The sequence below is a fragment of the Vulpes vulpes genome, chromosome 4 (assembly GCF_048418805.1).
Source record: "Vulpes vulpes isolate BD-2025 chromosome 4, VulVul3, whole genome shotgun sequence".
Classification (NCBI taxonomy): domain Eukaryota; kingdom Metazoa; phylum Chordata; class Mammalia; order Carnivora; family Canidae; genus Vulpes; species Vulpes vulpes.
The window spans coordinates 131,482,648-131,495,025 of NC_132783.1; the positions used below are offsets into that span (position 1 = coordinate 131,482,648).

Consider the following 12,378-nt stretch of genomic DNA (forward strand, 5'->3'; position numbering starts at 1 on the left):
CCTCTTGCCCAAGTCCTAGAGATCCAAGTAAGAGGCCTACTTCCATTCCTGTCCTACCTTATGTCCAAAATTAAAGGGTAAGGAAGAGCTGGTGGTCTTACCAACAGAAAGCAAACACTCATTTTAGTGGGACAATGGTGGTTTAGTACAAGAATTTACAGCTTCATTCAAAAGTTATCTTTAGAATCAAAAGATACATTTTAATGTATGAAAGGATCAAATAATCAATTCTCATCTGCATACCCCTTTACAAAATAAACAGAATACAATAATATAATGGTACAAGACATATTTTGTTACCTGCCAATAAAAAGTTTTAATATTTTAAATAATTATTTTTAATGTTATTAGTTATTAATGTAGTCAGTTTAAAATACAACTTACTGTGTTATTCAAAAGACAAGGACCCCTTAATAAGGATACATACCTTAATATGGTATGTAGGAACTAAATAGTCATCATTTCCAATACAGATAGTATTCTCATAAACGCATAGTTAATTCATGTTTAACGAAGTAACAGTTGCATGTCTACAGTGATCATATTGCATTATAGATCATTTTTTGTACATTTGCTGCTCCCAGATGAGCTCTGAGCTCATAAGAAAAGTATCCTATCCTCTCTGTCCTGGTGGCCTCATAATCCTGACATGCAGCTGATGTTTGCTCAATTTCATATGACATACTAAGAAGCATGATATAGAGTAATTCTTAAAAACAGCACACGCTGAAATTCTGGTTGTCAGCAGGAGCTCAACCTTCAGTTGTATCCTGTCACTAAGAATCTTTGAGCAGAAATTGTGTGTAGGATCTAATACAGAGCTTAACCTCTTTATTAAGAATTAGTACAATTAAGTACTCAGGAAAATTATGTGGCATAACTTTTTAGATCATTCTTTAAAATTCTTATGTTTTTACTCAAATGTGTTGTTCGGCTTTGGATTGTACATGGCTTACTACACTTAACATGTTGCTTCTCCTTTATTTATCAGCCTATCCTCCACCCATCCGTCTGCTCTCATTCCAATTAAGGACTGAAGAAAGATACATGATATTTTTTTGAATAAATATTGTTTTCCTAGATGTGGGTTTCTTGCGGGTAATAATTATATTTTCTCTATATCTGCTTGTCAGCCTCTGCAGAGTTAATAATTGGGTGTGTATGAATTACTAGTAATTGAAAACTTGGCCAAATTTGTGTATATTTAAAAATAATTGCCAGGAAGAGTCTAAAGTAAATCTATGAATTCGAGGGTCAAATTAAATCAACCAACAACCTCAGTTTTTTTTTTTTTTTTTTAAGTAGCAGACAGCATTTATTATTTGTGTTACAAAATAAAGACAGTGTATATATGGGGGAAAAGCAGCCATGGAAGCTCTTGGCATTGCTCTTACTGAGACATTTTGTTCTTCCACAAAAGAAAAAAAGATGGACTTTGAGGTAACATCCCTGAAGAACTGTTTCAGGAGCAGGCTGTGAAAGCAGCAGCTGCAGAAATTGCTCGTTATGGTCAACTTATAAGATTTTAGTGCTTTCTGGTATCAGGTAGTGTGAAGCTTTTGAAAGAGCCCAGAATATGCTTGATTCTAAGCTAAAAATTCAGAATGAACTGATGCAGTATTTAATAAAAAGAGGCTTAACAAAGGCCATACTGTACCATAGCTTTTGTTTTCTTTAATAGTTTTCTCCAGACCAGTGCTTCCCAACATCCTTTATTTGGGGCCACCGAGAATATGCCTTCTGTGCAGCATACCAGGAGGGATTTGGAGTCTCAGATGAAGCTGCGCAATCCTGGGTGACTGGCCCAGGGAGACTAGCTGCCCCAAGCCCTGCCCTGCTGCTCTGAGAATCGAAGTAAGTATGTCTATATTTCATGGCCTCCCAGTGTTAGATCTACGGCAGGATCAAGTGGAGGCTTCTACAGAGAAAGGACCTGGGATAGACATGACTCTTTCTTTCCCTTTTTCCTCAAAACACAGCCCCAGTTTTATTCAGGGAAAAAAAATGTACCCAGTTAAAGACTACATTTTTTAGCCTCCCATTCTGCTAGATGTGACCAACGTGACTGAATTCTGGCCAATAAAACATAAGCGCAAATGTTACCTGGGACTTCTGGAAAGGTTCTTAAAAGGAGCTATTTCAGATCATTACTTTTTGCCTATCCTCCTTCTTTATATCTAGAATATGGGCCAAATGGCCAGAGCTCCAGGAGTCATCTCATAAGTATTGTGAATGTGGATTTGAGGACAAAAACCACACAACAGGACAGCTGAGCTATAGAAAAGCCTCAGGCCTCGATGCCTTTGGAGCTCTAACACAAGTCCTGAGCTGCTTACATTCTGGTTTCTATTACATGAAAGAGAAGTAAAAATGCATCTAATTTAACCCACTCTTGTTTGGGGTTTCTGAAGCTAACTGAAAGACCTAGGTTCAGGATAGGATGGGTTGGCAATAACAAAAACAGTGAGCAGAGTGAATGTTTGTAGCTGTATTGTACAAGGATGATCTTCAAAATATTTATTAATTGACATGGCAAGGACACTAATCAATCAAAATGGGTGCTGGTGAAGGAATTAGAAGACACTGCTGTGTTTGGTGCTAATTCTGGTTGTTAAATTGTGTAGAAATTGAGGGGTCCCAGGAAAGGGGCCAGCCCTAGAGCTATAGAGAATACCATTCACCTGCAAATAACAAAAGTATTTCAGCATTTTAAGATGGTTTACATACCATCTATTTATCACTCCAGAGCATGTGGCTGGTGAGGTGAGTAAAAGAGGAAGAAATCCAGTGGTTTCATGGGCCAGTCCAGGGGAGGATGGTGGGGTTGGGGTAGTGGCTACATGAATGGGTAGGCTTGGATTGTGTTTTCTTTAGTCAAGGGTGGCACAGATTAATGGCAGTAGGAATCAGCGTAGGGCATCCAGAGTTTCTGCAGAGGGCAGAAGAAAAGGTACTCTCCATTTTGCTTTATTTTCCTTCCAGACCTGATTTCCTCACCACCTCTTCTTCTTTTTTCTTATTCCTCCTCATTTGAATCTGTCTCTTTCCCTCAGAAATGTTAATATGGAACCGATTTATATGATTTATGTCTGTTTTTCTTCTCCAAATTTAAGAATCTGGAAAGTTTCCATTTAAAAATGTGAAAGAACTCAAGTTGCTCCCACCTATGCAGACCCTAATCAATTATCTTCTGTGACTCAATGACCCCTAATAGGAAAGAAAAGGGGAGAGGATCTTTATCTTTAGGCAAATGAAGCCCATTAATCGGGCAGTTTTTGCGATAAACTCACCGAATTGACCATCTCAGTGACAGTTAAACTCATTTGGCAACTTTTTATTGCTGCTACCTATGCTGAGCGTGCAACATGAAAGAAACCAAAGAGTGTCTAATAAAGGCTTTATGAAAGATTTAAATTAGTGGAAACTTGAAACAATTTTCATAAATGCTTAAAAAGTGCGTGAACTTAGGACAGTAAGCATAGCATAGAAAAATACTGCCCATCTCATGATAGCCATTTCCCTCCTAATCTTTACAAAAGTTAATGAACAATTCATCTGAATTTTAGCTCATTTACCTTCCTTTGTATACTCTCTTAATGAAGCTTCTACAAAGTAAAAAGATCCATGAAACAGCTATTCGCCGTAAACTATTTCTAAGTATTTAAAACTTACAGGTAGAACATGATGCAGTTCTGTGCTTGTTAAAGTGATTCGCATCTCACCTTTCTTTGGCCTGGAGATCCTTTTTTATTAAAGCTTCAAACTTCTTAATCTCATTGGCCACATCCTTTAAAGAAAATTCATGATCAGTTTTCCACTTCTAAAAACCATTGAAAATCTTAATTTACTATATTCACTTCACAAGTTTACAAGGCGGTATGCACTACTACTTGAGTCTAATTAGGAGGCATGATATAAAAAGCTGCGTTCCAGAATATTTTTATAATTCTGAATCATTATTTTTAGACGAGGCCAAATATACCTAAAAGAGTGTGAAAGCTGACTCACCTGAATCATTCCGTTCACAAGTCTAGTTCTGACAGTGCAACAAAGGCCACTTAATGCTAATGAAGATTATCAAAGAGTCAGGCCATGGATTTTTATTTGCAATTCTTTTAAATAAGAATAAATATTTTTGGGGGGATATAAATACTTCTTCAAAAATTGTTGTCTCAGATGTTTAAACATTTCTTGTGCAACCTTATTTATGCTATTAATTTGCTCTCAGGAGATTAGTTCAGCTCATCCTTTGTCTACTGCAAATCCTTATTAATAAACTTTAATCACCTCAGAGAAATAGAAGAATTAAATACTTTTCTAAAATTCGGGTCTGAAAACCTCTATGGGTGAGTATTCTTTAAAATTCAAGTACAGGATATTTTTTAAATATTAAACATAAAATGCAATGGATTTAGATATCAGAGAGGACTGTCAATCTCTGCTTTACTATCCTGTGGACCAGACTGAAACAGGGTGGCTTTCTGAGTCTCAGTTTCCTTATTTAGAAATTGGGGGGAATAATATCCTACTTGGAGAGTTACTTACAAATGAAAGATAATGGCAAGTGGTCAACCCACAGGCTGACATAGCAGATGCTCAATAAATGGTAGCTATTATGCTTTTCCTTAGGTCACAGGAAAAAATATTGTTAATAATCACTGTAGCAATATGCAGTGTAGACTGCAGCAATTAGTAACAAATGTACTATTGCTCCCCTGTGAAATATAAGCAGATGGTATCCTACTGGAATGACCAGCAGCTGGTATGATCTAGTAAAATGTCACTAGTGTAAGTTATCTTAAATTTATTTATTTATTTTAAAAGATTTTATTTATTTCTTCACGAGAGACACACAGAGAGAGAGAGGCAGACATAGGCAGAGGGAGAAGCAGGCTCCATCCAGGGAGCCCGACGTGGGACTCGATCCCAGGTCTCCAGGATCAGGCCCTGGGCCAAAGGCAGCGCTAAACCGCTGAGCCACCTGGGCTGCCCGGTTATCTTAAATTTAAATACACTGACAGCAAGCAAGCCACTTAACATTTCTGGTACTCAGAGAAAAATGATGCAGCATAGTGGGAAAGAATTGAGTGAAACATATAGTAGGAATGGCATATATATGGTATGTGTACCTTGATTGACATCTCTGTACCCATGGTGATTAACGACCCATCACAGCAGCACCATTCTAGAATATTTTTGTAGTGATCACAGAATCCTTCTCAAACAGGGGTCCAGATTGGTACTGTCATTTAACATGAGTTTCTTATCCCTGACCTATAGCTACATTCTCTCATTCTGAACAAATAAGAGGATAATATGGATTAGATACGCACTCATTGGAGGGGTTTTGAATGAAAAGGAGCAAGGCCACAGATAAACTGAAAAGGGAACTAAGAAGTTGGGGGTATTTTCTATGTTTTAGAGAAAGATCGTTCTTTCATTAAGATTAACACAACACCCAATTAAAGGATTATCACTTACCTCTGCCTCTTTTTTCTTTTTCATCATTTTTTGGGACTCCAGTGCTCTCAAAGTACGATTTGATGCAGGTTTAGGAATCTGTATGATAGCTGCTTGGATTTTGGCCATTATTTCATTTTGTCGTCTCCTGCTCAGGCGTTGCTGAATATCCCATAGACATAGTTACTCCACTCATCAGAATAACAGCCTATGTTACACATTCACAGGTACATATCTATACATTTTTCAGAACTCATCGATTTTCCAATGGACTAGGTGTCACAACTGTGTAATGTTAGGAAGCAGGTGTCAATATGACTCATTTTGAAAAGTCAGATATTAAAACACAATTTTGGAATCCCCAAATTATGCCTACCAGATGTGTGTAACTTCATTCTAGATGATGACACTAAAAGGATAATAACGACACTTCAAATACAAAGAATATAATTCTTTCCCAATTCTACCCTCATGACCTGCCCAATAATGGAAAGAGAAAATGCTGTCTCCAATGATGGTCTGAAGAGAAAATTCCATCTAGGAGATGGTCTCTAGGAGGACTTCTGGGGAATCCAGGAGAAATGACAAAACATTCCCAAAACTCAGTCACACTGAAACAATGAGCTCAGAGGCTATGTCAAATACTGAGTTAATTATTGAATTATGTGATACTACCATTATTGGGTCATCTCTTCTCTACCTGGGAGTAATTATTTTAGGTAGAATATTAGAAGGAGGGTACAAGTGAAGAAAAAAAATAGAGAAAATAAGACAAAATATTTTTTAAATGGATGGTTTAAGAAGTAACATGTAAAACTAACCATGACTTTGCTACTAAAGCATTATATTAGAACTAATAAGATGATTAGTTTCTATATCCTAAAATCTTTAACCACTAAAAAGTAAAAAATTATCAATTTAAATTTTTCTTCATTTTACTTTCCAAAATATGAATTCTTCTGTAGTTGCAATATGTTGATCTTTTCCTCTTAAGAATATCAGGAAGAAATGTCCTCTTGTCCTATTTGCTCCCTACCATTTTTTTTTTTAAGTGGGACAGACAGAGTACAAGCGGGGTGAGAGGAGGGAAGGGAAGAGAAGCAGAGAGAGAGGGAGAGAATCTTAAGCATGTTGCACACCCAGTGTGGAGCCCCTCATGGGGCTCAATCTCATGACCCTGAGATCATGACCTGAGCTGAAATCAAGAGTCAGGCACTTAACCAACAGAATCACCCAGGCTCCCCTATTTCCTATCATTTTTAGCATAATATATTTCAGAACATATAATGGTTTCTTATTTCCTTTTTCCCAACTTTCTTTGGAGACTTTCTGTGTTACACTTGGTATGTCAAAGTCGGACAGACTGGTTTCTTAAAAAGTAGAGTCCCAGCACTTGGCCTTGACTTAAACACTACTTTAAGAGTGCCTTGTCTTCTTACCATGCAGTGCAAATGGGGAAGCCCAGGGCTTTATCTACTCTCTGGCAAATAATGAGATCTTCCAGAGTTTGTCTCTCATCTTTCCCTTCCTCTGCACAAGGGGATGACTACATTCAGGATATGTTTATTTCTTATTATTCTAAATATATTAATTTAAAAGGTGATTTATAGTGCAAAGAGAAGAAGTATAATTCTTTTTGCCTGTAGTTTACACATTCCATATACATAGTCCCTTGAAATTCTCTAAAAATCTTTAGTGATTCCATGCACCATCATGTTCTTGTGTATTTAAAGGCATAGGAGATCATTAAAGATTTTCAGAGAAATTTGAGGAGCAGTGGAGAGTTAGACCAAGAAGGGCCAGAAAGAAGGCAAGAGATTTTTAAGGGGCTTGGAAAGGGAAGCAAGAAGAAAATCACCCCACATTGCCAGGATGAGAAAAATGAGGCAGGGCAGGAAGACCAAGGGATTGCAAAAGAGGGAACAGGGAGGTGGAATGCCCGCCTTACATCCCTTAGCAGAGACAGCAGTTGCAAGCCTTAACTAGAGTAGTTAGTAGCAACCTCCAAATACTGAAGCATCTCAAGCATTCATTTCTACCAGACAACTTAAAAAGAGATCAAGTTGTCCTGCCACTCCAAGAATGGTAGTTCTTGTTCTTGGTCACAAGGAGAGGTAACAGCAGGAGTGGGACGGAAAAAAGGGAAGAGTGAAGGAGAGAAAGGTGGAGCATGAGTCAAAGGAACATGCAACTTGCGCTACATTAATGCTTATGCAATGTGTACTAGAGGCATAAATCGTAAACAGTATACACTATGCACTGAGTTTCTGGAAAAAAAATCATACTGTAAACCTTTTCAATATTAAAACATCTTTGTTCTTCCTTGAGTTTTTGAAATTTTTCAAGTTTCTCAAAATGCATGTGGACAAGATCTTCTTTCATGTGTTTATATTTTTCTTGAAACCTGTGTGTGACCCGCATCAGACTGAAATCAGTTTGACGTGGTATCAGGTTTCTAAGTCTCTAAATGGAGAAAGCACTTCAAAAGATTTCATTATTAGAATATAAAAATTATATTGTCATTAAAAGCACACATAAAATTTGTCTTCAAAATAAAATTTTTATGAATTATCATTGATGATTAAAATAAATTCAAGCCCCATGCTAATCACTCATATCTTTAATTCACACAAAAACAATAAAAACATGAGTTGAGTCCTTTCTTATAAAATAGTTTCACATACATTTTCATATTTTTTATCCAGAGTTTGATTTTTTTTTTCAGAGTTTGATTTTTAATGAATAGTGTTTGAATTCTTAGAGAAGTACATTTTCATAAAAATAATTTCAAAAAAATGTTCTTCAACATGTAAGAGATAATATAAGAGGGAAGTTCTATTACTTAAGCTGCTTCCAAGTAAGAAGTGAAGAACCATTAAACCTTCAGGCCACTGGAAATGAGAATCTAACAGCATAAGAAAATGAACCTCAAATATGATTATAAAATGAGGCACAGAGCAATATGGCTGATGTATTTAGCTAAGACTTTTATATCCAAAAGTAATCTCCTCGAAATCTAAAGACTTACGAAATTGTTTTTTTTTTTTTTTCAGATGGAACTGTTATTCAAACCATTTTTGGTCCTACTCTTCTAAAATAGCCTCAGCAGATCCTGGCACTTTTGCAGATCATTTCAGGACCTTTCAGCAGATGTTCCTCACCTTCCTGCTCTTCTCAACATTAAAAATGGCCTGGCCTCCATCCTCACAGAGGCAACAAAAATATAAAGTCCTTGAACATCCTACTTTCCTACTCTAATATGTATCTGTATCTTTGGCTTAATTATTATCCTCCCCCCAACCTAGGAAACAGCCACTGAGATAGAATACAGCTTACAGTTAACTGTGTGGCTTCTAGAGTCACATTGCCTAGGTTTGCTGCAGCTTTACCCTCTGAGTAAGTTGGGCAAGTCACTTAACTCTCTGCACCTTAGTTTCATCATCTGTAAAGTGGGAATAAGAAAAGCACCCATCTCATAAGGCTGCTGTGAAGATCAAAGTAGACAATGTATACACACTACCTGGAACACGGCTTTGCACCTCACTAATGTATGACCAATAAATTTTAGTCATCATTAATATTATTATGTAAGACACCTGTATTTTCCTCCATCTGATAACAAAGAAAAAGACATATCTAGTTCTTCCCTAAGATACCTCCTCCTCCACCTAAACCATCAGTTGCATCCTCCTTTCTTCCCTAGAGGACTTGGTTTCACTTGGTTCTCACACCAGTCATCTGCTGCCATTGATTCTTATTCTCATCCTGCCTGTTTCCTCTATGTCCATAAAGGAAACAAATAACCTCACATTTCTCATGAGCTTCTCTTCTGCAGCCACTGTTTTTCTCTTCTTCTCTTCTCTTCTATTCTCCCTCCACATTTCTTGAATGAATAGTTTAAGCCCAAGTCTGCTTCATTTCAAGTTACTCTGCAACTCACCACATTCCATGCTACCCCACTGAGATATTTTTCTCTCCTGAAAATGGGGAGTTGGTATTTTTCTTGTGTTGATCATTGTGTGATTGCCTGGCATAAAATAGGAGCCCAGTCAATATTTAATCAATGAATGAATGACTGACTCTGGAAGGTCACCATGGCCAACATTAAACACAATGGTTTCTGGCTGGTCTCAACTACACAACACACTTGTGCCTTTTCAAAGAATTTTCTTGTATATTGCTTCCTTAAAACTAAAAAAAAAAAAAAAAAAGCCAAACTCTGAGGGAGGTAGAGATAACCAATCTTGTTTTAACAGCCGGGGAAACAGAGACTGAGAGTGTTTCAGGGATTGGACCAGAGTTACTCAACTTGCAAGTCAAAGAGGCAGAGTGCAATACCAAGTTCTTCTGTGGTAAATCTAATCTCATTTCCAGCTTTGCATAGTGCTGGGCTCAATCTGCTACCAGATGTCATAAGGACATCTGCTAAGAACAGATAAATCTGAAAGTGGAGATGGCCCTCACATCCATTATGTCATCATGTCTTCAGAAATTCAACTTAAACATTCAATTATTTCCTTTTCTATTTAACGCATTGGATCAGCGAGGCACTCCCCATTATCCTAGAGGCCTGGAAAACTAATGTACTTCACTTGCTATAAGAAATAGCACAGGAGCTGGAGATAATTGTCAACTAAAAAGTAGTATCAATTAATTAAAACACATTTAATGAGTATTTGCAATGTTCAAAACATTGCACCAGGCATATTCCTTAAATTTGAGAAACTAAAAAACTTGTGAGGCCATATGACAGATAAATCATGAAAGCTGACCAACACTATCAGCAGCAAGAGGTTAATACCAGAGAGCAAGAATTGCCCGGGCCCTAGGAATCCCACAGGAAGAATCCATGTGTGCTGGCAAGGTTGTACACCAGTGGAGGGAGAAACGTTTGCAGGAAGAGGAGAGAGGCGAAGTGTGAGCTTGGGTGAAAGGGAGGGAAGAGTGGAAATATACAAGAGCTATTCAAGGACAAGCTGCTGACCAATGTAGAAAAAACAAAGACTTCATGATGAGGACCATGAAGAAACACAGAAAGACCATTGAATGAAAGATCTTGACTATCACTCCAGATTGGAGACAGGATACACATAAAATGGAAGTTTTCTGAGCAAAAGAACCTAGTACAAGTGGAATTTAGGAAAGATTCATCTAGCAGTCCATTGGCCTCTGGCAGAAAGCCGGAAGACCAGGAGACATGTTAGTAGGCTGCTACAGTCTGCTGAGCAGATGTGACAGGAGCAGAAATGAAGAGAGGAGCAAGGCATTAGGAACAAACAGAGTTTGATATACTATTGGCGATGTGTATTAGATGGAGTGAGACATCAAAAATGGATCAATGAATTGAAAATATTAATATAAAAACAAAATCCAGATTTGGCCAATTACATCCATAAGACACGTAGACACCCAATGGGGCTTCTTTGTGAAGGCAATGTCACTGTCATTTTTCTCACACTGTGTTATATTTCTGTTTCTTTGCATACTTACATCTCGAAAAGCCTCACTTTTCATACTTTGGTATCTGACGTTTGCCAGGGGTTGCATAGTTTGCATTTCTATTCCAGTCAGTCCACTTTTCTTCTTTTTCTGAAGAACAATGTACAACTGATACAAGAGTTTGGTTGCCGCCCCAGGCTTTTCTGTTATGATGTTGTGGGCCACAGTCTGATCAAACTGCACACCCAGAAGGTGAAGTGTCGGCTCCAAGCGAGAAAAATTATTAAGTTTGGCATTTGAAACTCTAGGCATTAAAATAGTTTACAAAATTAGACACTGGCATTGAATTAAAAACAACAAATATCAGAGGTATTATCACGATCAAATATTATGAGTTATCCCAGGTTCTTTTCAAAATACCATGCCTCTCTAAAGCCACTCAGTCATGTAAATGTAGTAAGATTCTCTACTGTCTTGAACGCCATATGTTTATTTCTCTTCAATGGTGAAACTAAAACTCATTTTATACACTTTTCTGCTTAAATATACTTTTTTTCTGCTTGTAGAATTTTCACAAGAGGTCAATACAAAAACAGATACCTAAGTATCTTCTACAAAATGGAAAAACAACTATGGTTTTGAAAAATACTTTACTCAGAAGGCAAAATTGTAATTTAAATTTCCATTTCTTTAAATGATATTATACTGGAGTCAAAACATAGCCCTAAATATTGCATTGATGACTTTAACAACAATCCTCTCAGGCACTGTCAGAAATATTTAATTAAATAATATAAGCATGCAATCACACTGATTATATAATCTTCACTTTAAAGTTTAAGAATCAGTAAAGACTTTCTAATTTTAAGTTATTTTTGAGTCACAATGAAATTTTAATGTTTATTAAAGTCTTACAAAAATGAATAGGATGTAGTCCCTGGCCCTGAGAGTTTCACTGTAGGGTGAGGGGGGACAAATGAGTAAATAATAAGTGACAAATTGATAAATAAGCCTCTGAATCCAGTGGCCAGGAAGGCAAAAGAGATATTGGATGCATTTTCAATTCTTGTGCCTCTGTGTTCCAACTAAAAGCAAATATCAATTTTAACCCTTAGCCTATTTCCTCCTTACTTTAACTTCCTAACATGCAGTGACAATTTTCAGGGAAAAAATATACTGAATATACTCAGATATAAGTGAAAGTCCCACCCTTCTCCCCCACAAAAAAATAATAGCTTAGAAAAGAAGGGGGTTGGCACATACTGGGTAGAATTTCTGTTCATAGGATTATTCACTTGGTAACTTCATTTTGAACTATAAAATTATTTGGGTGAGATACAATGATATTCATGACCTCAGTTAAATTTTATAAGTTTGCAGAGGTTGCTTAACACTTAAACTTTATATACTACTGCTAATATACTGTTTCTCAAGGGATTGCTCTTTTGTTTTTTGTTTTGTATCACAGATACTGCTGTG

At 36.9% G+C, this 12,378-nt stretch overlaps 1 protein-coding gene across 6 annotated transcripts in view; it reads right to left on the bottom strand.

Moving 5' to 3' along the window:
• Positions 1-12,378, bottom strand: part of SPEF2 (sperm flagellar 2) — a 164,484-nt gene that overhangs the window by 135,288 nt on the left and 16,818 nt on the right. For 5 of the 6 annotated variants that reach the window (XM_072757106.1, XM_072757103.1, XM_026016692.2 and 2 more), the window contains 3 exons: positions 10,951-11,203; positions 5,482-5,622; positions 3,723-3,787 (listed from right to left, as the gene is read on the bottom strand). In XM_072757106.1, coding sequence (XP_072613207.1) covers positions 3,723-3,787; positions 5,482-5,622; positions 10,951-11,203 — 459 coding nt within the window. Of the gene's footprint in view, positions 1-3,722; positions 3,788-5,481; positions 5,623-7,752; positions 7,924-10,950; positions 11,204-12,378 lie in introns of all 6 variants that reach the window. The other variant, XM_026016694.2, reaches the window with a different exon arrangement.